The sequence below is a fragment of the Saccostrea cucullata genome, unplaced genomic scaffold (assembly GCF_032062105.1).
Source record: "Saccostrea cucullata isolate Sc308-1 unplaced genomic scaffold, CSIRO_AGI_Scuc_v1 ctg6440, whole genome shotgun sequence".
NCBI lineage: Eukaryota > Metazoa > Mollusca > Bivalvia > Ostreida > Ostreidae > Saccostrea > Saccostrea cuccullata.
In genome coordinates this window covers 4671-29502 of record NW_026927143.1, presented here as the reverse complement: position 1 = coordinate 29502, position 24832 = coordinate 4671, and the positions used below count along the sequence as shown (strand labels likewise).

The window sequence follows — 24832 nt, the reverse complement described above, 5'->3', positions numbered from 1 at the left end:
ACATTTTATGGCTATATTTAAGTATCTCCAGTACTTATTGGCTTAGAATCATCAAACTTTGTCAGTTGATGCATCTTGGGTTTTCGGAGAATTTGTCCAAAATGTAGGTCAGGGGACCTACTTTTACATTTTATGGCTATATTTATGTATCTCTAGTACTTATTGGTTTAGAATCATCATACTTTGTCAGTTTATGCATCTTGGGTTTTAAATTCGTCCAAAATGTAGGCCATGGTGACCTACTTTTAAATATCTCAGGTATTTTTGGTTTAGAATTAAAACTTGGTCAGCAGATGCTCTTGGGACTCTAAAAAATTTCAACCAAAATGTAGGTCAATGATTACTTTTGACATTTTATGGCTATATCTAAGTACCTGGTATTTTCCGGTACTTATTGGCTTAGAATCATCAAACTTTGTCAGTTGAATTTGGGTTTTTGGAGAAGTGCCAAAAAGTAGGTCACTGTGACTTTTTATGGCTATATTTAAGTTTTTAGGTTTTTTGGCTTAAATTATAAAACTTTGTCAGTTGATGCATTTTGTGTTTTCCAAGAATGTAGCCCAAAAAAGTAGTCCTAATTGGCTAAGAATCATCAAACTTTGTAGGTGATAAAACCCTGGGTCTTAGAATACTTAGGGTTAGAGGCTTCAAATACAAGTGATAGGTTGTATAATTTATCAGAAACAATTAAGGCCATTGGGCCTCTTGTATTAATTTAAGTGCGTGAGGCTGGATCCTGGGGGAAACATTGAGCAACGCTATAATGGGGGACCTAATCCAGATGTATGATATTAACTAAATTGGTTATCGTCTGTTTATATTAAGTGTGTGAGGCTGGATCCTTGGGGAAACATTGTAGCAATGTCTATAACTGTAGGGACCTCAATCTTACAGATGTATGATATTAAAAAGTGTGTTATTTTTTATGTCTGTTTATATTTAGTGTGTGACGCTGGATCCTGGGGTAAACATTGTAGCAATGTTTGTAACTGTGGAGGGGCCAACTGTAACCCCGTCACTGGAGGGTGCCTGTGTCCCCCGGGAAAAATAGGTCACCACTGTGAACAAGGTACGAGGGAATTATTACAACACTATTTTACAATAGCACTGTGTACTTAAACAAGATATCTTTTTAACGGTTTAGCCATCCAATTAATTTGGGGGATTGGGGGGAACTTGCATTGTAACATGTGGGTTTATCCATGTTTTTTTTTAAGAAATACAATATCATCACAAATTAAACCTCACAAAAATCAATGATTTCGCGGTATACTGTTGATCAGTTAGTGGTTAGTTTATATGTTGATCAGTTAGTGGTTAGTTTATATGATATTTTGGCAGAATGCCGTGCCTCGTATTTTGGTTTCCAGTTTAGATAAATTTATATGATCTATAATTTACAGAGTGTGGAGCCTCATACTTTGGTTTTTAGTTAAGATATGTTTATACGTTATTTAAGAGGGGGCCTCTTTTTTTTTGGTTTTTTAAATTAAAGGGTTTTTATACAAAAGTTCTTAAATCTTACAGTCAGTCATTTGGACTGACTGCCCAGGAAGTTTTCGGTCCAAAGATTTCTTTTGGTCAAACAAAATAATAAAACAAAATTTTTTAAGAAGTTTAAAAATTTATTTGAATTTTATTATCATTACATTTGGCACCCTCCGTCAATACACACTGCATACTTCATGCGAATTTGATCATCGTATGACAAATTTCGTTGAATTCCTGAGGGGGGTTAATTTTTTTTAAAGGTTTTCAATTTTAGTTTATTTTTCTCACCCTGGCTAATACCTTTTTGGGAAAAAATTTGGGTTTCAACAATTAATCAATCATAAATTTGGTACTTGCATTTCTTACGAGATACTGAAAAAACGTTTAACAGATTATGATTGGTCGGTTATAGGGAATTCGTACCAAATTTAGTCGGATTTTTAAGTTGCTTTCTCAAACCCCTTTCCGGTATTTTGACTGACACAGAACGTAAAGGATCGGTCCCTTTGGGTTTTTCTTATCGGTCTTGCCGACAGGACCGAAAGATTTCAAGAACTCTGTTTTTTATGATGTATTTACAGAATATGGAGCCTCATACTTTGGTTTTTTTAAGATATGTTTATGTGATATTTTACAAAATGGGGCCTCATACTTTGGTTTTTAGTTAAGATAAGTTTATACGATGTATTTTCAAGATGGAGCCTCTACTTTTTGGGTTTTTAAATTAAGATATGTTTATGTGATATATTTACAGAGTATGGAGCCTCATACTTTGGTTTTAAGTTAAAAATATGTTTATGTGATGTATTTACAGAGTGTGGAGCCTAATTCTTTTGGGTTTTTTGTTAAAATGTTTATACTATGTATTTACAGAATTTTGGAGCCTCATACTTTGGTTTTTAGTTAAGAATGTTTTAAGGGTGTATTTACAGAGTGTTTAAACCTTATACTTTTTTGGTTTTTTGTTAAGATATTTTTATACGATGTATTTACAGAGTGTGGAGCCTCATACTTTGGTTTTTAGTTAAGATAAGTTTATACAAAAATTTTTTTCCCCTTTTGGAGCCCCATACTTTGGTTTTTAGTTAAGATATGTTTATGTGATGTATTTACAGAGTGTGGAGCCTCATACTTTGGTTTTTAGTTAAAATGTTTAAAACTATGTATTTACAGAGTGTGGAGCCTATTTTGGTTTTTAGTTAAGATATGTTTATACCATGTATTTACAGAGTGTGGAGCCTCATACTTTGGTTTTTAGTTAAGATATGTTTATACGATGTATTTACAGAGTGTGGAGCCTCATACTTTGGCTTTTAGTTAAGAAAATGTTTAAAAAATGTATTTACAGAATATGGAGCCTCATACTTTAGTTTTTAGTTAAGATATGTTTATATGATGTATTTACAGAGTATGGAGCCTCATACTTTGGTTTTTTGTTAAAAATAGTTTATGTGATGTATTTACAGAATATGGAGCCTCATACTTTAGTTTTTAGTTAAGATATGTTTATATGATGTATTTACAGAGTATGGGGCCTCATACTTTGGTTTCCAGTTAAGATATGTTTATATGATGTATTTACAGAGTGTGGAGCCCCATATTTTGGTTTCCAGTTTAATAAGTTCATGTGATGTATTTTTCGAGTGTGGAGCCTCATACTTTGGTTTTTAAATTAAGAAAAGTTTATGTGATGTATTTACAGAGTATGGAGCCTCATACTTTGGTTTCCAAATTAAGATATGTTTATACCATGTATAAAGTGTGGAGCCTATACTTGGTTTTTAGTTAAGATATGTTTATAATATGTATTTACAGAATGTTAAGCCCCATACTTTGGTTTTTAGTTAAGATATGTTTAAAGGATGTATTTACAAATATGGAGCCTCATACTTTGGTTTTTTGTTCAGGTATGTTTATATGATGTATTTACAGAATGTTGAGCCCCATACTTTGGGTTTTTTGTTAAGATATGTTTATACCAAAGTTTTCCCAAATGTGGAGCCTCATACTTTGGTTTTTAGTTAAAAATATGTTTATACGATGTATTTACAGAGTGTGGAGCCTATTTTTTGGCTTTTAGTTAAGATATGTTTATATGATGTATTTACAGAATATGGAGCCTCATACTTTAGTTTTTAGTTAAGTATGTTTATATGATGTTTTTAAAGAGTATGGAGCCTCATCTTTGGTTTTTTGAAAGATATGTTTATGTGATGTTTTTAAGAATATGGAGCCTCATACTTTAGTTTTTATTAAATATGTTTAATGATGTATTTACAGAGTAGGGGGCCCTCATACTTTGGTTTCCAGTTAAGATATGTTTATATGATGTATTTACAGAGTGTGGAGCCTATTTTTGGTTTCCAGTTTAGATAAGTTCATGTGATGTATTTAAAGGGGGGAGCCTCATACTTTGGTTTTTAGTTAAGATAAGTTTATGTGATGTATTTACAGAGTGTGGAGCCTAACTTTGGTTTTTAGTTAAAATTTTTTTTATACATGTATTTACAGAGTGTGGAGCCTCATACTTTGGTTTTTAGTTAAGAATGTTTATGTGATGTATTTACAAAATATACCCCAATTTTGGTTTTTAGTTAAGATATGTATTTACAAAATATGGAGCCCCATACTTTGGTTTTTAGTTAAGATAAGTTTATGTGATGTATTTACAGAGTGTGGAGCCTCATACTTTGGTTTCCAGTTAAGATATGTTTATACGATGTATTTACAGAATGTTAGCCCCATACTTTGGTTTTTAGTTAAGATATGTTTATGTGATGTATTTACAGAATATGGAGCCCCATACTTTGGTTTTTTGTTAAGGTATGTTTATATGATGTATTTACAGAATGTTGAGCCCCATACTTTGGTTTTTAGTTAAGATATGTTTATACGATGTATTTACAGAATGTTGAGCCTCATACTTTGGTTTTTAGTTAAGATATGTTTATACGATGTATTTACCCAGTGTGGAGCCTCATACTTTGATTTTTAGTTAAGATATGTTTATACGATGTATTTACAAGTGTGGAGCCTCATACTTTGGTTTTTAGTTAAGATAAGTTTATGTGATGTATTTACAGAGTGTGGAGCCTAATATTTGGTTTTTAGTTAAGATAAGTTTATGTGATGTATTTACAGAATGTTAAAGCCCCATACTTTGGTTTTTAGTTAAGATATGTTTATGTGATGTATTTACAGAATATGGAGCCCCATACTTTGGTTTTTTGTTAAGGTATGTTTATATGATGTATTTACAGAATGTTGAGCCCCAAACTTTGGTTTTTAGTTAAGATATGCGTATTTTGGTTTCCAGTGTGCCCAGCAGTGTGGCTGTCAGAATAACGGTGTGTGTGACAAAGTAACGGGAGAATGTACGTGTCAGCCGGGCTGGAGTGGAACCTTCTGTGATCAAAGTAGGTCAACTCTCAATGTCAGCAGATAAAGTAGGTCACACAACTCTCAATGTCAGCAGATAAAGTAGGTCACACAACTCTCAATGTCAACAGATAAAGTAGGTCACATAACTCTCAATGTCATTCAGATAAAGTAGGTCACACACAACTCTCGATGTTAGTCAGATAAAGTAGGTCACACAACTCTCAATGTTAGTCAGATAAATTAGGTCACACAACTCTCAATGTCAGTAGATAAAGTAGGTCACACAACTCTCAATGTCAGCAGATAAAGTAGGTCACACAACTCTCAATGTCAGAAGATAAAGTAGGTCACACAACTCTCAATGTCAGCAGATAAAGTAGGTCACACAACTCTCAATGTCAGAAGATAAAGTAGGTCACACAACTCTCAAGTCAGCAGATAAAGTAGGTCACACAACTATCAATGTCAGCAGATAAAGTAGGTCACACACAACTCTCAATGTCAGTAGATAAAGTAGGTCACACAACTCTCAATGTCAGTAGATAAAGTAGGTCACACAACTCTCAATGTCAGTGGATAAAGTAGGTCACACAACTCTCAATGTCAGTGGATAAAGTAGGTCACACAACTCTCAATGTCAGTGGATAAAGTAGGTCACACAACTCTCAATGTCAGTGGATAAAGTAGGTCACACAACTCTCAATGTCAGTGGATAAAGTAGGTCACACTACTCTCAATGTCTCAAGTAATAATGAACAGATATAAGTAAATTCTCTGATAATGTTAAGGTAACTCTGACACTGTTATATTACAGAGTGTCCTGACGGTATGTACGGAGCTGACTGCAGTAACCAGTGTCCGGACTGTCTTAACGGCGGGTCATGTGACAGTATTACAGGACTGTGTCTGTGTGCCGCAGGGTATAAAGGAAACCTCTGTAACCAAAGTAAGTACTGTAGACACAGGTATTAGATTACAGTAAACAGTGTCCTGTTGTAATGGTGGGTCATGTGTCAGTGTAAATGAACAGTGTGTGTGTGTAGTGGGATATAGAGGAAAACAGAAGATCAATGTGACCATATTAAGTACTATCCATGGCTTTTGAATTTTATATGAAGTTGTCCCTATACACTTTTGTTAACAATGACAAAAAAGGTGTTCCAAGTACTTTTTGATAGAAAGTCTGAATTATTTTGAAGTATTGCAAAACAATATGAGTGATTTAACACATAAATTCATGAAAAGATGTTGAAATGTTAAATATTCTTTTTATTGCAGCTTGTGATCCAGGAACCTGGGGAACAAACTGCCAGAGTTACTGCCCTTCACTTTGTAAGCAAAACTGTGTTCCTACAACAGGAGAATGTCCCTGTCACCAGGGGGCGTGTCTCAATGGAGGAATCTGTAAACAGGTAAATACATTAACCAGAGTTACTGCCCTTCACTTTGTAAACAAAACTGTGTTCCTACAACAGGAGAGTGTCCCTGTCACCAGGGGGCGTGTCTCAATGGAGGAATCTGTAAACAGGTAAATACATTAACCAGAGTTACTGTCCTTCACTTTGTAAACAAAACTGTGTTCCTACAACAGGAGAATGCCCCTGTCACCAAGGGGCGTGTCTCAATGGAGGAATCTGTAAACAGGTAAATACATTAACCAGAGTTACTGCCCTTCACTTTGTAAACAAAACTGTCTCCCTACAACAGGAGAGTGTCCCTGTCACCAGGGGGCGTGTCTCAATGGAGGAATCTGTAAACAGGTAAAAACATTAACTAGAGTTACTGCCCTTCATTGCATACCTCCTACAGGGGAATGTCTCTGTCACCAGGGGGCGTTTCTCAATGGAGGAATCTGTAAACAGGTAAAAACATTAACTAGAGTTACTGCCCTTCATTGCATACCTCCTACAGGGGAATGTCCCTGTCACCAGGGGGCGTGTCTCAATGGAGGAATCTGTAAACAGGTAAATACATTAACCAGAGTTACTGCCCTTCACTTTGTAAACAAAACTGTTCCTACAACAGGGGAATGTCCCTGTCACCAGGGGGCGTGTCTTAATGGAGGAATCTGTAAACAGGTAAATACATTAACCAGAGTTACTGCCCTTCACTTTGTAAACAAAACTGTTCCTACAACAGGGGAATGTCTCTGTCACCAGGGGGCATGTCTCAATGGAGGAATCTGTAAACAGGTAATACATTAGACAGAGTTACTGCCCTTCACTTTGTAAGCAAAACTGTGTTCCTACAACAGGAGAGTGTCCCTGTCACCAGGGGGCGTGTCTCAATGGAGGAATCTGTAAACCTTTAAACAGAGTTACTGCCCTTTATTTTATCCTTCCAACTTGGTCAACAAAGAGTTGCTTCCCCTTACTTTGTTAAAAGATATTCTAAAAAAGAGCTTATCAAGCAAATGCGACCATTTATAGGGGGTCATTTATGAATTAATATTTGATGACATCTTTCATTAGATATAAGAAATGTTTACCATTTTGAAAGAATTTAGAACAGGAGATAGATATATGACACATGTTTCTGTTTTTTTTTTGCTTATATAAGCTTATAAAGCTTGATTTCTACATTATCTTTCAGTCTGTTAATATTTTCTTTTCTTATAATAATGGTAACTACTAATTATGACAATTCTTGTTAAATGGTAAAACATACAAATTTATACAGTTTTTGTTACTATTTCAGGGTAAATGTGTGTGTCAGTATGGTTTTGTTACTTTTTCAGGGTAAATGTGTGTGTCAGTATGGTTTCTTTGGAGATGACTGTTCACAGTCACTAGGGAGAACTCTGGCTTCACAGAAATCACTTAGCTGTAAGTGAACATTGTATACAGAAAGTTCAAATAAAATTCTGCCAAAGTTAGAAGTATACTTTTTCAAGCAAACAAAATGCTGAGTTTTAAATCTTCTGAACTGTAAATTTTTTATATAGATATTCTTTACTTTTCAGCACCTTCTAATGTGACCTTGACCCCAGGTCAAGTGGTCGGTATTGTCATGGGTTTACTGGTCCTCATTTTGCTGGTAGTCCTGCTGACCATCTTTATCATGAGAAGAAGATTTCACAATCAGCAGAACAATATCACGTCAATGAACTTGAACAATTCTGTAAGATTTTTACGGACTTTTCTCATTTAAAAGTATAAAGAGATCACATAAGTTTAATAACTTTGTTTATTATTAAGTTTACGGTAAAGCACATTTATAACAAAGTGCCAGGGATAGTCAATATTTTTATGCCCCGCCATGAATATGGCCGGGGCATATAGTGTTTGTCATGTCCGTCTTCCGTCCTTCTGTCCTTCCGTCACACTTTGTGTTTAGCTCTGTTGAAAGCTCAGTTTCAAAGAAACTATCCAAGATATTTTCATCAAACTTCATATGATGATAGATATTGATGAGAGCTATTCAACTGCATCAACATTTTTTGACCTTGACCTTTCCTTTGACCTTGACCTCACTTTTCTTAAATGAGTGTTTAGCTCAGTTTAAAACATACCATTCAAGATGGTGTTACCAAATTTCACATGTTGATACAAACTTGCACGGATGATGCATCTCAGGATGAACATTGCCAGACTTGATTCGGATGCTGGATCTGACCTACATTTTCCAGATGAGTGACCAGATTAAAGTTTTTGGAGCAGGTTCATTACTAAAGAACTATAAGCCGTAATTGGACCAAACTTGCATAGATGATGCATTGAGAGATGGACACTACCATACTTGCTTCGGATGCTGGATCTGACCTATATTTTCATTCCTAAGTAACTATAAGCCCTACCTGAACCAAACTTGCATGGATGATGCATCTAGGGATGGACACTACCAGACTTGCTTCGGATGCTGGATCTGACTTATATTTTCATTCCCAAGTAACTATAAGCCCTACCTGAACCAAACTTGCATGGATAATGCATCTAGGGATGGACACTACCAGAATTGCTTCGGATGCTGGATCTGACCTATATTTTCATTCCCAAGTAACTATAAGCCCTACCTGAACCAAACTTGCATGCATGATGCAACTAGGGATGGACACTACCAGACTTGCTTCGGATGCTGGATCTGATTTATATTTTCATTCCCAAGTAACTATAAGCCCTACCTGAACCAAACTTGCATGGATAATGCATCTAGGGATGGACACTACCAGAATTGCTTCGGATGCTGGATCTGACTTATATTTTCATTCCCAAGTAACTATAAGCCCTACCTGAACCAAACTTGCATTGATAATGCATCTACGGATGGACACTACCAGACTTGCTTCAGATGCTGGATCTGACCTATATTTTCATTCTAGGGCTGGGCAAAAATATCGATATTTCAATATATTGCGATACAATGACAAAAAATATCGTATTGCAATACGATTTTGTAATATTGATATATTGGCAATATGCTAAGATTAAGGAATTTTGTCATTTTGAAGTATAAAAATAGACATGAAAGTTTGTTATTAAGCCAAACAGTAAGACAGAAGTTTTGTGGGAGCATTTCAGAGCATAACTTAGATGAAATCAACAAGATTTTTTTCCGTGTTCAAGGTTACGTGTTCATAGTTATGTACATTCTGTATGTAAATTAAGTAAATATAGTAAGAAAATGCTATTTTAATTACATTGAAAATATTGTAATACATATCGCGATACAGTTTAAAATATCGCAATATATCGCAATACGAAAATCTTGGGCCAATACCCAGCCCTATTTCATTCCCAAGTAACTATAAGCCCTACCTGAACCAAACTTGCATGGATGATGCATCTAGGGATGGACACTGCCAGACTTGCTTCGGATGCTGGATATGACCTATATTTTGATTCCTAAGTAATTATAAGTCCTACCTGAACCAAACTTGCATGGATGATGCATCTAGGGATGGACACTACCAGACTTGCTTCGGATGCTGAATCTGACCTATATTTTTTCAAACAAGCAATTCACCTGCATCAACATACAAGATATTCTGATCAAATTTTACACACATACAAATTTTCATGTTGCTTTACTAATATAGCCTCAGCGGGGACATATTTCTAGTTTTTTATGAATTTGATAAACCTGTTATTATTTTTCTATTTATTTTTACGCATGTGGAATTAAAATCACTCTAAGCATAAATTTATTATAAGCATGTCTGCTATAAGCTTATTTTTTGTTTAAATATATTCCTTTCTAGTCTATTAATAAAGCATTGTCCCGCCACACAATTCATTGTCTGATTTCTTATACAGCTCCACGAGGACAGTGACGTACGAGGTTTTACTAACCCTCACTACGACGTACAGCATTCAGACAACATGGCCGACACCTCAGGCGGGAAAACAGAAGCCCAATCAGAAGACAGCGCTACAGCTTAATATCACAACAAGGACAGGGATTGTCTGATACTATATACATCTTTGATATTATCATACAACAGCGATACTTGGGACTTCAAAGATTGGTGTGGTGATTTACTATTGTCTGAAAGTTTGATACATGAGAGAGGATACTGTATAGGTGGAAAATAACTCGCGGTGTAAATATTCGATATATCGTGTTGATGAATCCGTGAATTCAAGAAACAGAGAATAAGTTTTCAATAGTATAGATAAGGGAGGGAACTTTTATTATAAACCAATTCCGCAAATTCAAGAAACCGCGACGATCTCAGAGAAGAGAAAAACGTGAAAATTACAACCCGTGAAATTAATCCCCTATACAGTATTTAATACATGAGAGAGGATATAAGTCTTTTATGCAATAATTGTTACAAGTAAATGTTTGCCCTATTTTTGTTATAATTTATGAAAGAGAAAAACTCTAGACACATGTGTTTGTTTTTTTAAGCCTTTTAAATGGTGAAATGCAACTATTTGTATATTACTGCATTATATGTACTACTTTGTATACTGCTGTATTATTTGTATTATTTTGTTATACCTTGGTATATTGTATAATAAAGACTCAAATAATAGAGGCCGACCTTGATGTTTGGGAGTTTGCGGAACAATCTAAATCAACAAATGAATTTATTCTTTCCAAAAGTGTCTGTTACACAGAATTATTTGCACACTGGTCCTTGTGTTAGGATTATAACTACTTGATTTGTCCAGGAATAAGCAACCTTTGTTGGTTGAGTGACCTAATGTGGGCCCTCTCCACTGATCAGACAGACTGAATTATGTAAACCAACTTTTATTCGCATCAAAAAATATTCGAGTTTTGCGACCTACTTTAAATCACGAATTTTAATCACTGCGAACCATTTTTGTTTGCTTGATTTTATAGAAAATGTTTCCTTATTTTTGTGAAAATTTATCACTGTGGATTAATTTAAAACTAAGGAATAGCAAATAAAAGAAGATTATGAAAATAATAGTTGGTTTACAGTATTCTGTAGTCAAATTTACTAGTAGTTTAATAATGCTAAGAAATATGTCAAAATTTGACAAAAAGGTAGTAATTGTTATCAAGATTAAGGTTTAGACCATAATAAACAGAACTCTGACTTTAGCTGAGGTTATTAAAATCCCAGTAAAATCAATGTATTTATTTGTAGTCTGTCTCATTCCAGAGGTTGATGATACTTAAGTATTCTCTGGAGTATCAAAAAAAAAGTTGGAGTCATAAACACCATATGCAAGTGATAGCGAATTATAACTTTATAGGTAAGGAATGTTGATGCAGAAAAACTGAAGTCATCTCGTTTATCATAATGTTTATTTGTTCAAACTGGTCATTACTGTCTCTTATCAGTAAAGCATCTCAATAATAAACAGACATAACAGACTCTGAAATTACTTGATTGCTTTATTCAAATATGATCCGTAATAGGACGAACCTGTTTTCTAGGGTTCATATTATTGGTTATGAAGACACTTAGAGGGGTAATACGGAAATATGTGGGGTCCTTGAAAAGTTCATATTGGGCGAGGCATAAGCCGAGCCCAAAATAGATTTTTTTCAAGGACCCCACATATTTCCATATTACCCCTCTAAGTGTCTACATAACGAATTTATCCTGCCAATGGTTCTCTAAAAGACTAAATATTTATAGTATCAATATTCCGCTTTCAATGAGCGTCCAAGCAAGACGTTCTGCGTCTGTTGTTGTCAGACGCATTGCAACATCAGTTATGAATCTCCATGCAAGTCACGTGAAAGCAGTATATTGATGATGTGTGGTTGGTAAATTTCTAATATATGGTGGTAGGTCACGTGGAGGGGGCACATTAGCAATGTGAGGTGGGTAGACAGCATAACATCGTTTCATGCAGTTTTGTTCTCGACCAATGAAATTTCTAAATTTTTATCAGAGGCAGGATAAATTATTTTTCTTAGCTTCCCAAGTAACTTATAATTATCAATTTACATATGTTCTATAATTTTCTACATTTTTTATTCAGACTTCAGTAGGATATGCTGTTTATTTCATGTACTGGATGACTTTCACTTCCCCTGAATCATACAACCCTACCCACAACCTCCCCTCACTGTCCACACTCAGTCCAGTAGGATCCTCTATTCCACAATTATCCACACATCTCAGGAACTGTCCATTCTGATCTAGGAGGTGTAGACAGTTATTGACTTGATCAGCCACAATGATGTGACCCATGGAGTCTGTCACTATTTGTACAGGACCGAATGATTCATTTCCCCCGTGAGGTTTGTTCTTGTATCTAAATCTGACTTTTCCTGTCCTGTCCACCACTACGACTGTGTCAGCATTCATATCAGAGGTCACTATGTCTCCATTGTTGTTCTCCACCACAAACACGCCATTTTCTCCTCCTTGATAGATTGGATCCCCATGTTCATCTTTATATATTTCCTGTGTCACTCTCTGTCCCTGATAACGGACTATTTTATGATGACTATAATCAGTGGTAAGCATACTAACTAGGATGTCCCCTGACCTGGTACAACACAGTCCATCTGGATGCCAGCCCCTTGGTGTGGTGATCAGCATCTCTGTCTTCCCATCTCTGACAATGTTCGCAGTTCTATTGTAAGCATCACTGTATATCAGTTCTCCCTGTCTGGTCACTGTAATGTCACTAGGTAAGTCAATACATTTACTGGTGACAGTATCTTGAACAGCTCCATATATGTCCACACAGGTTATCATTTTGTCTTCACCATTAACCCAAGCTTTATCTGATCCTACACAGGCCACTTTACATAACTTTTTAACATTAGTTGGAATGTTTGCAATCAATTTGGCTTCTTCTAATAATTCCTTAACAGATAAAAAGGAGACTTCATCTGTCAGACTGGATAGTGATGTCTGTGTCAGTGTAGCCTTGTATTCTCCTAATTCTATGCTGAGTTCTCTCCCTTGGACTGTGTTTGTTTGAAGAGAGGGCAATGGTAAATCAGGTATTTGTGGAATGTTTCTGTATTCCTTCAGTTTAGATTGGTAGTTGTTGACATCAGACACTTTGTTGGACTTCAGTATTTCTTTGTTTTCTTGAACAGTTTGGGTCATACTAGAATTCTGACATCTGAGTTTGGACTGTAAGATTTTAGAGTTGTAATATGATGATCTCTGAGTGACTGGATCAGGGATTCCATTTTGTTAAAGATGTTGTCCACCTCTATGTGCCATTGCTTCCTCTGATTTTTAGCTTGTTTCTCTAGTTGTACAAAGTGGGTCATGGATATGGAAATTTTACTTTCAGCTTCTGTATCCTTTGCTCTGTTGTTGGGAAAAATGGCCTCAATTTGTTCTGTTTCCCTTTTAATTTTTTGTTTGACTTTGGTAATTGCATCTGCCATGTCTTCTGACATGTGACCCCTATGTTGACCAGTGAGACATTTGATGCAGACCGGGACATCACACTGTTGACAGTGGGCCTCACATCTCTGGTGAGAATGAGATGTACACTGAGGGAACACAAGCTGTACTGTACGCTTTGTGAAAGGAACAATGTCATGCTTCATGGACTTGAGGCTGTTGACATGTTTGTTGATGCAGTCTTCACACAGACCGACTTGGCAGCTGTTACAGAATTGTTGGACAGGTTTGGCACAAAGGTCACAGGTTATGAGTTCCTGTGCCTGGCTGGTTGCAGTGGCCATGTTATCTCTAGATACTGACCATATCTGTAAAATATAAATGACTTAAATAAGAAAAGAAAATTTATGTGAATATTGTATTTTACCTGTTCATTTTTGCTATGTATGAACCATCGTCAGAACTACAGGTGCAACAATACACTTACCCCACAATACGATACGTATTCAGTATCAGATATTCAGTTCACGATACGATACATACCACGATACGTGACATATTGGGTTAAAAAGTCAGACATTTGTCATCATATACTTTAAACTAAAAAGTTTTATCAAATGTTCATTACACTTACACTAGGAAAGTAATAACATCCTTCAACTTGTTTAATATGAGGCTGGAAACAAGTTTAACTGCCGTTTCTGAAGTTTCATTGACCTATGTTTCGTGCGGAAGCCATTTTGAAATTGTAAACAAGGAACCAAAACGGATGATTCGGATAATTACGGACTGTTTGAACCAAACCATAATATCTGTTTCATGTATCGTGAACCGAACCATGGAAAAATAAACCTGGTATACCGTCATACGGTTTTTTGTTGCACTCTTTGTCGGAATCCACTGGTTTTCTCTTCATTACACTTCTTTAACTGTAAATTGCAGTGTAACCGAGAGAAAACCTGTGGGTTCTGACAATGTGTATGAACACAAGCTTTGGAACATTTTCAGCTGAACAGATTTTAACTACGTGCAATTAAAATTGTATATCTGTGATGTATTGAAAGATTTCCTATTCGGGGGAGGGGGGCTGATAAATGGTCGAGTAAAAAAATCAGCAATGTAAATGCAATATTTTTCAGCCCATTGCTACCCATTTTTGTCTTCACTTAGTTGTATACTGCCCTGACCAATTTCTCTTTAACTTGCCATGTACACTATGCTTGGGGTACTTCAGGTTGTATGTAAACACAAAGAAAGGACGAAGTGTTTTTTTTTCTAAAAGGGAAATAATTAGAAAATATTAAAATTTTCTGATGAAGATACAAAGTGCATTTTTGTATTAATGTGTATGTCTGTATATATTATCTTTTCTAGAGATCTAGAGTTCTGCAGCTATGTCAAATTATATTGCTTTAATGTGCAAATATGTATATTATAACCTTCTGAGACCACATTGGTGAATTAGTCTTGTAGTTTTTAGCTCACCTGAGCCGAAGGCTCAAGTGAGCTTTTCTGATCACATTGTGTCCGTCGTCCGTCCGTCCGTCCGTCCGTCTGTCCGTCCGTCCGTAAACTTTTCACATTTTCGACTTCTTCTCAAGAACCACTGGGCCAATTTTGACCAAACTTGGTACAAAGCATCCTTGGGTGAAGGGGAATTTAAATTGTTAAAATGAAGGGACATATCCCCTCGCAAGGGGAGATAATCAAGAAAAGACAAAAATAGGGTGGGGTCATTAAAAAATCTTCTTCTCAAGAACCACTGGGCCAGAAAAGCTGAAACTTATGTGGAAGCATCCTGGGGTAGTGTAGATTCTAAATTGTTCAAATCAAGACCCCCGGGGAGTGGGCGGGGCCACAATGGGGAATCAAAGTTTTACATAGAAATATATAGGAAAAATCTTTGAAAATCTTCTTCTCAAGAACCACTGTGTCAGAAAAGCTGAAACTTATGTGGAAGCATCCTGGGGTAGTGTAGATTCTAAATTGTTCAAATCATAACCCCCGGGGATTGGGCGGGGCCACAATGGGGAATCAAAGTTTTTCATAGAAATATATAGAAAAAACTTTGAAAATCTTCTTCTCAAGAACCACTGTGCCTGAAAAGCTGAGACTTATGTGGAAACATCCTGGGGTAGTGTAGATTCTAAATTGTTCAAATCATAACCCCCGGGGATTGGGCGGGGCCACAATGGGGAATCAAAGTTTTACATAGAAATATATAGGAAAAATCTTTGAAAATCTTCTTCTCAAGAACCACTGTGCCTGAAAAGCTGAAACTTATGTGGAAACATCCTGGGGTAGTGTAGATTCTAAATTGTTCAAATCAAGAATTGTTTTTTCTATATAATTGGGCGGGGCCACAATGGGGAATCAAAGTTTTACATAGAAATATATAGGAAAAATCTGTGTAGATTTCAAATTGTCTAAATTATGATCAGTGGGGTAGGGTGGGGTCACAATATGTATTACAAGGGGTAAATCTAGTAAAGTACAGAATTGTCAAAGCTTCTCAGGTGAGCGATGTGGCCCATGGGCCTCTTGTTATTCTATCAATGTATTCACAGTATTATCCATTCGAACAGGGTGAGATACATAATGTGATAGTCTGTATTTCTGGACATGTCTACAAAATTTATTATCATGTATTTTACAGTAACCATTGCTCTAGATACCAAAATGTCCCCCAAGTTCCAGGTTTCTACAATATCTTAAAACTTGCCCTTCTGGATTGTATAATCCATTTCTAAATTAAAGTAATCTTAATATTCAATTGTAAAAAATGATTTTTACCTAGCCTTTTATCCTGTATTATACATTATTCCGCTGCTGTTCAGTAATTGTTTCATCCATTCTGTACTTTTGTTTTGGTGTTTTTACTTCCTGGTTCACTGTTGTCATGTGACACCAGGTGTTTCCAGATCACATGACAAGATTTAAAGGTAAATAGAACACAGTAGATAGGTGTGTTATGATTGTGCTGTTCAGAATAAAGGGAATTAAATATGTCACAAAGCAGAATCAAAGGCATATTTGTGTTGATTGCAATCCTCTTGTCACTATAAACAAGGTTGCATATATTATATGTGAATGCAGTTGTTTTGAATTTTTTCAGACATTAAAACAGATATCTGTGGAAGTAAAGAATCAATTCATGAAATGTTATCAAGAGTAAATTATACAAATGTGCAAAATATCTAGTTGATAGCAATACTATTAGATAAGTTGTGGTAAAATTAAAAAAACTATTATTTGTCCGTTGATCTGGAGCAGTGACTGCATAGAGTATCTTGCTATATATAGGTGCTTATCAACAGGGGATCGATGTTTTGAATAGAAAATTGCAGAAAAATTCTTTACAAAATTTTTAACAACCACTGTGAACTTTAATATCTGTGAAAGCTTCCTGAGCTGTAATTAATTTTAAACTGTTCAAAACATGGCCCTCTGGTGTTAGGCGGGTCCACAAAAGGAGATTAAAAGTTTACATGGAACAGTAGAGAAAATAAATTTTTGATTAATCTCAAAAACCAAAACTGCACCTCACATTTGCAAATTAACATTCCCAAGCTGAATGGATTCATTATCTTTTAAAGTATTTATTGTAAGTTTGAGTTAATTAGGCTAAAATAGGGATCAAATTACATTAGTAACGATGTCATATAACAAGGTTATGTGCGCCATAAATCAGAGTCAGAGACATTTCATACTTACAGGAATATTTATGAATGTCAAAATCTTTCAGATTATGGTACTTGAACAGGTACATACATGACTGACATAATTATGAGGAATGTTTTTTATTCTCGCAGGTTCGACCTTATTCCCTACCCACCACTCTGGGCTTCTGGATCGGGGGAGAGGACTGTTGTCCCCAGGGGCGATTCCAGGGGATGATCAAGGTAAGTGAGTACAATTAAACACCATCTTAGATTCCAGGGCATGAACAAGATAAGTGAATACAATTAAACACCATTTTAGATTCCAGGGCATGATCAAGGTAAGTGAGTACAGTGGACCTTCAGATATCCGGACACCCGATATCTGGAAGCTTCAGTGTTCGGACGATTTTTCATCGGAACGAAATGTTTGAATGTTATTTTGTCTTGTTTAAGTGGTGATTCAGATATCCGGATGCTTCACATATCCAGACAAATTGACTGGGAACCAAACCGTCCGGATAAATGAGGGTCCACTGTACAATTAAACACCATCTTAGATTCCAGGGCATGATCAAGATGAGTGAGTACAATTAAACACCATTTTAGATTCCAGGGCATGATCATGATAAGTGAGTACAATTAAACACCATCTTAGATTCCAGGGCATGATCATGATAAGTGAGTACAATTAAACACCATTTTAGATTCCAGGGTATGATCAAGATAAGTGAGTACAATTAAACATCATTTTAGATTCCAGGGCATGATCAAGGTGAGTGAGTACAATTAAACACCATCTTAGATTCCAGGGCATGGTCAAGGTAAGTGAGTACAATTAAACACCATCTTAGATTCCAGGGCATGGTCAAGGTAAGTGAGTACTAATAAATATCTTGCCCCAACTAGTAACCATTTCTATGAATAACATTTCCTTTTTTGATTATGCTGAATATAAATGTACTTATCACATGTTTTATTGTCAGTCAGTGAAGATTTGGAAGAGAGCTTTACAGTACCAGGAAATCAACAGAAGTATGAGGTTACAGGACACACAACATTCTACAGTATGTATCACTTAGTGACCATGTTCAATAACAGGAATAAAACCTAAAGCTTTAGTCATAAACATAATAATGGCTTAAAGTGACAGTCATTAACTGACATTCGGCACAAAATGTCAAGTCATTTACTGAAATACAATACGGTGCATGTAATTAACTGGCACGCAGAAAGAAGTGTTTGATCATGACATATACATGTAACACAAAATGTCAAGTCATGACTTACAGCACAAAATGTCAAATTCTGACATACAGCACAAAGTAATTCATTAACAGATTAGTACAACACAAACTGTCAGCACAACAGAAGGAGTTAGGCTTGAATCATTTGTACTGTAAAATTTTTGGTAACAAGTCTAAGGAAGTGCAAAAGTTAAAATTGATTCGTTGAAATTCATATTTTGAGCAGCATAAATTACACATTATACAATACCTATTGAGAAGCGATTTTTAATGTGATCCCATGCAGTTTTTTGATGCACTGTGTATAGGTGGAGGCCATGACTGGAGGATTGGTAGGTCACTATGAACTTGGGGAGGACATAAAGCCCTACTGTTTAGGAGTGGACCATGGAGGAGGGGACTGGACCCCACAGGATCAGGAATCTATCTCAGGTAAATACAGGTAACTCTCCTATACTTAGATCTCTAACTCACAGTATCAGGAATCTATCTCAGGTAAAAATCTGGTAACTCTCCTAAACTTAGATCTCCAACAGGATCAGGAATCTATCTCAGGTAAATACAGGTAACTCTCCTAAACTTAGATCTCTAACCCACAGGATCAGGAATCTATCTCAGGTAAATACAGGTAACTCTCCTAAACTTAGATCTTTAACCCACAGGATTGGGAATGTATCTCAGGTAAATACAGGTAACTCTCCTAAACTTAGATCTCTAACTCATAGGATCGGGAATCTATCTCAGGTAAAAACAGGTAACTCTCCTGAACTTAGATCTCTTACAGGATCAGGAATCTATCTCAGGTGAAAACAGGTAACTCTCCAGAACTTAGATCTCTAACTCACAGGATCGGGAATGTATCTCAGGTAAATACAGGTAACTTTCCTTAACTTAGATCTCTAACTCTCAGGATCAGGAATCTGTCTCAGGTATATACAGGTAACTCTCCTAAACTTACATCTCTAACTCACAGGATCGGGAATCTATCTCAGGTAAATACAGGTAACTCTCCTTAACTTAGATCTCTAACTCTCAGGATCAGGAATCTATGTCAAGTTAATACAGGTAACTCTCCTTAACTTAGATCTCTAACTCTCAGGATCAGGAATCTATGTCAGGTAAATACAGGTAACTCTCCTTAACTTAGATCTCTAACTCTCAGGATCAGGAATCTATGTCAGGTAAATACAGGTAACTCTCCTATACTTAGATCTCTAACTCACAGGATCAGGAATCTATGTCAGGTAATACAGGTAACTCTCCTTAACTTAGATCTCTAACTCTCAGGATCAGGAATCTATCTCAGGTAAATACAGGTAACTCTCCTAAACTTAGATCTCTAACTCACAGGATCAGGAATCTATCTCAGGTAAATACAGGTAACTCTCCTAAACTTAGATCTCTAACTCACAGGATCAGGAATCTATCTCAGGTAAATACAGGTAACTCTCCTAAACTTAGATCTCTAACTCACAGGATCAGGAATCTATCTCAGGTAAATACAGGTAACTCTCCTAAACTTAGATCTCTAACCCACAGGATCAGGAATCTATCTCAGGTAAATACAGGTAACTCTCCTAAACTTAGATCTCTAACCCACAGGATCAGGAATCTATCTCAGGTAAATACAGGTAACTCTCCCAAACTTAGATCTCTAATTCACAGGATCAGGAATCTATCTCAGGTAAATTCTCTAGATATTCAACTGATATTAATATATATATTTTTGTACAGACCTGTTCTCTGGACTCTGTCTCATGTTCTTATTTTGTAGGAAACTGCAATATCTCCCTGTACTTCCCAAAAAACTAAGTTCTTCACCCCTTACAACACAACTCAAACACAGGAGGCACTGTAAAATTCATTCTCCCCTGTGGCCAGACAGTAAACTACTAGAAGGGGTCACAGCGGGGGGTGACCCTGTGTAAAAATTAATGTACTGGGTTTCCCTAAAAAAAACTGTCATTTCTTAATAAATAAAATGATTATAATAATCTTTCAGTCTATCAAAAATTTTCCTTAGATAATCTCAAAAACTGGATTTCTTAATAGAATAAAATATATATATTTGGTAGGAAAACAGACATGTTCAACGGTAGTACTAGTTTCCTTGACTTTAATCCAAAAACTGTCTTTCTTATGTGATTATTAATTTGTAGGAACTCACTGTCAATATGGGTTTCCTCTATAGTCCAAAAACTGTCATCTACATAGAATAAAATGATAATAATAATTCGCCAGGGGCAGTACAACACAACAACCAAAAACTGTCACAGGATAATAATAATTTTGGCACACTGATCATCGAGGGTTTCCAGAACTATAATCCAAAAAATGTCATTTCTAAATAGAATAAAATGATAATAATAATTTGGGGGGAAAACAGGGCCAGTCTATCAACGGTCTGTACTGGGTTTCCTTAACTATAGTCCAAAAAATGTCATTTCTTAATAGAATAAAATGATTATAATAATTTGGGGGGAAAACAGGGGCAGTCTATCAACGGTCAGTACTGGGTTTCCTTAACTATAATCCAAAAACTGTCATTTTTCTAAATAGAAAAAATGATGTATAATAATGAGGCTTTTGATTGGTCTAACTAATTTTAAAAGCACTTTTAATTAATTTAATTTAAGTATGATTACTTTTAGTAATTTGCAAACATTTTCCCTAAAGTTTGTAGCCTGAATAATTAAGATTTTGTCATACTGGGAAAGTCACATTGAAAGTATAAGAAGTTGTGAAATTCTGATGTATGATTACATACACAAGATTTAAAATAAATATCTTCCTCTAACTAAGGAGAGTGTTGTGATCCATTGATCTCTTACATTATATGACAGATTTGTTAAGGAGATAATAATCAGGTTAAATAAATCAGAATTCTTTTACTCTTAATTGACAATATAAAAATGAAAAATTTGATCAATCATTTATGATATGATATAATTTTTATGGCAGGACAAGGAGTTGTGGGTATCCATAGCAACATGGGAGGGGGAGGAGGAGGAGCTTCAGGGGGTCAGAGGTCAGATGGCAGAGGTCAGCCAGGAGGAGGAGGGGGATTTGGAACTGCAGGGTAAGAATGTACACAAAGAGTAAGGATTTCAGACCCAAGTGATTGAATTCTGGGGATTAAAGAAAGGAAAGTGTGTAAGATTCTTCATTGTAAAAAATCATAGCTTTTGAATCACTTTTATTAGCTCACCTGAGCCGAAGGCTCAAGTGAGCTTTTCTGATCACATTGTGTCCGTCGTCCGTCCGTCTGTCCGTCCGTCTGTCCGTCTGTCCGTCCGTCCGTAAACTTTTCACATTTTCGACTTCTTCTCAAGAACCACTGGGCCAATTTTGACCAAACTTGGTTCAAAGCATTCTTGGGTGAAGGGGAATTTGAATTGTTAAAATGAAGGGACATATCCCCTCGCAAGGGGAGATAATCAAGAAAAGACAAAAATAGGGTGGGGTCATTAAAAAATCTTCTCAAGAACCACTGGGCCAGAAAAGCTGAAACTTATGTGGTAGCATCCTGGGGTAGTGTAGATTCTAAATTGTTCAAATCATGACCCCCGGGGATAGGGCGGGGCCACAATGGGGAATCAAAGTTTTACATAGAAATATATAGGAAAAATCTTTGAAAATCTTCTTCTCAAGAACCACTGTGTCAGAAAAGCTGAAACTTATGTGGAAGCATCCTGGGGTAGTGTAGATTCTAAATTGTTCAAATCATAACCCCCGGGGATTGGGAGGGGCCAAAATGGGGAATCAAAGTTTTACATAGAAATATATAGGAAAAAAACTTTGAAATTCTTCTTCTCAAGAACCACTGTGCCTGAAAAGCTGAGACTTATGTAGAAACATCCTGGGGTAGTGTAGATTCTAAATTGTTCAAATCAAGACCCCCGGGGATTGGGCGGGGCCACAATGGGGAATCAAAGTTTTTCATAGAAATATATAGGAAAAATCTTTGAAAATCTTCTTCTCAAGAACCACTGTGCCTGAAAAGCTGAGACTTATGTGGAAGCATTCTAGGGTAGTGTAGATTTTAAATTGTTCAAATCAAGACCCCCGGGGATTGGGCGGGGCCACAATGGGAAATCAAAGTTTTACATAGAAATATATAGGAAAAATCTTTGAAAATCTTCTACTCAAGAACCAATGTGTCAGAAAAGCTGAAACTTATGTGGAAGCATCCTGGGGTAGTGTAAACTCTAAATTGTTCAAATCATAACCCCCGGGGATTGGGCGGCGCCACAATGGGGAATCAAAGTTTTACATAGAAATATATAGGAAAAAAACTTTGAAATTCTTCTTCTCAAGAACCACTGTGCCTGAAAAGCTGAGACTTATGTAGAAACATCCTGGGGTAGTGTAGATTCTGAATTGTTCAAATCAAGACCCCCGGGCATTGGGAGGGGCCACAATGGGGAATCAAAGTTTTACATAGAAATATATAGGAAAAATCTTTGAAAATCTTCTTCTCAAGAACCACTCTGCCAGAAAAGCTGAAATTTATGTGGAAGCATCCTGGGGTAGTGTAGATTCTAAATTGTTCAAATCATAACCCCCGGGGATTGGGCGGGGCCACAATGGGGTATCAAAGTTTTTCATAGAAATATATAGGAAAAATCTTTGAAAATCTTCTTCTCAAGAACCACTGTGTCAGAAAAGCTGAAACTTATGTGGAAGCATCCTGGGGTAGTGTAGATTCTAAATTGTTCAAATCATAACCCCGGGGATTGGGCGGGGCCACAATGGGGAATCAAAGTTTTTCATAGAAAAATATAGGAAAAATCTTTAAAAATCTTCTTCCCAAGAACCACTGTGCCTGAAAAGCTGAAACTTATGTGGAGACATCCTGGGGTAGTGTAGATTCTAAATTGATTTTAGATTTTAAATTTTCAAATCAAGACCCCCGGGGATTGGCCGGGGCCACGATGGGGAATCAAAGTTTTACATAGAAATATATAGGAAAAATCTTAGTTGATTTCAAATTGTCTAAATTATGATCAGTGGGGTAGTTTGGGGTCACAATATGTACTAGCTATAGTATTACAAGGGGTAAATCTAGTAAAGTAAAAGAATTGTCAAAGCTTCTCAGGTGAGCGATGTGGCCCATGGGCCTCTTGTTTTTTTCCCAGCAATCACATATTTCAGAATATCTTATTGATTAGACAACATATAACTTGGCCACTGGAAATTGATTAATATATAAAATAATTGCTCATATGAATATGTACTTTATTAAATGCATTTTCTTTTGTTCTGTAGTGGTAAACCAGCCAAACTTGGAGGAGATGTGTCAGGGTTAGGTGAGGGGGGTCAGGTGTACGGAGACGGGACGATGACCAAGCTGTACATGGGGTCAGGTGGTGGATCGGGGGGATGTGCCAAGGACGTCACCGTCAACCCACCAGGTACGTTAAAGGTGTTAATCCATCAGGTACAAAAAAGGTGTTTATCCATCAGGTACAAAAAAATGTTTATCCATCAGGTACGAGGTACAAAAAAAATTGTTAATCCACCAGGTACGAAAAAGATGTTTATCCATCAGAGTAAATCATATCTAGCTGTCAACCATTCATAGCAATTGCCGAGGGATGAAGTCATTACATGTTTTGATGGTTTGTAGGTGGACATGGTGGAGATGGGGGAGGGGCTGTTCGTCTGGTGGCTGAGATGAACGTCCAGATTACTGGTACACTAGATGTAGAAGGGACCACAGGGGAGGGAGACATTGTCAACAGCTTAAGGTAATGACCTACAGGGGAGGTATAGTCAACAGCTTAAGGTAATGATCTACAGGGGAGGTATAGTCAACAGCTAACAAGGTAATGATCATCTACAGGGGAGGTATTATCAACGGCTTAAGGTAATGATCATCTCAAGGGGAAGGAGGTATTGTTAACAGCTTTAGGTAATGATCATCTACAGGGGAGGTATTATCAACGACCTAAGGTAATGATCATCTACAGGGGAGGAATTGTCAACAGCCTAAGGTAATGGTTAACAGTTACTGTAGTGTTGTCAAATCAGTTGAAAATCAGAATCGATTAATCGGTAGCATCGGTTGACCCTAACCAACTGATCATCGGCCAATAATCGAATCGGTAATCCTTTGCATAAAATAGGTATTATATTTCATATAAAATTTTGAATTTTATTTTTATCAAATAATGTGAGTAAAGGTGCATTGTACAGATCGAAATTCTAAAAACAGTACATATGCAGTTTGATCAACAATTTCTGTAATACAGACTTTTGCATGATTAGGAATTACTTGGCCTGGGAAACATAAGCATTTTACAGATCAG

At 36.3% G+C, this 24832-nt stretch overlaps 3 protein-coding genes and 1 pseudogene across 3 annotated transcripts; 3 read left to right on the top strand and 1 right to left on the bottom strand.

The window, feature by feature from the left end:
- Positions 1-943: 943 nt before the first annotated feature.
- Positions 944-11109, top strand: LOC134273565 (multiple epidermal growth factor-like domains protein 10; the record flags this gene model as incomplete). The annotated part of the gene is made up of 8 exons (XM_062755757.1): positions 944-1069; positions 4164-4193; positions 4809-4907; positions 5687-5818; positions 6151-6284; positions 7610-7697; positions 7835-7992; positions 10125-11109. Coding segments are annotated over 8 exons (893 nt in total), but the record flags the coding sequence as incomplete, so codon positions are not given.
- Positions 11110-12297: 1188 nt separating this feature from the next.
- LOC134273563 (E3 ubiquitin-protein ligase Midline-1-like) lies at positions 12298-16499 on the bottom strand (annotated as a pseudogene).
- Positions 16500-17270: 771 nt separating this feature from the next.
- Positions 17271-18967, top strand: LOC134273564 (uncharacterized). Its single transcript, XM_062755756.1, has 4 exons — positions 17271-17285; positions 17428-17517; positions 18261-18341; positions 18830-18967. Exons 1-4 carry the CDS (start codon positions 17271-17273, stop codon positions 18965-18967), a joined length of 324 nt encoding a protein of 107 aa, XP_062611740.1.
- A 2528-nt stretch (positions 18968-21495) lies between these two features.
- LOC134273566 (uncharacterized) lies at positions 21496-24271 on the top strand (the record flags this gene model as incomplete). The annotated part of the gene is made up of 3 exons (XM_062755759.1): positions 21496-21600; positions 23790-23935; positions 24151-24271. Coding segments are annotated over exons 1-3 (356 nt in total), but the record flags the coding sequence as incomplete, so codon positions are not given.
- Between the last annotated feature and the right edge of the window lie 561 nt (positions 24272-24832).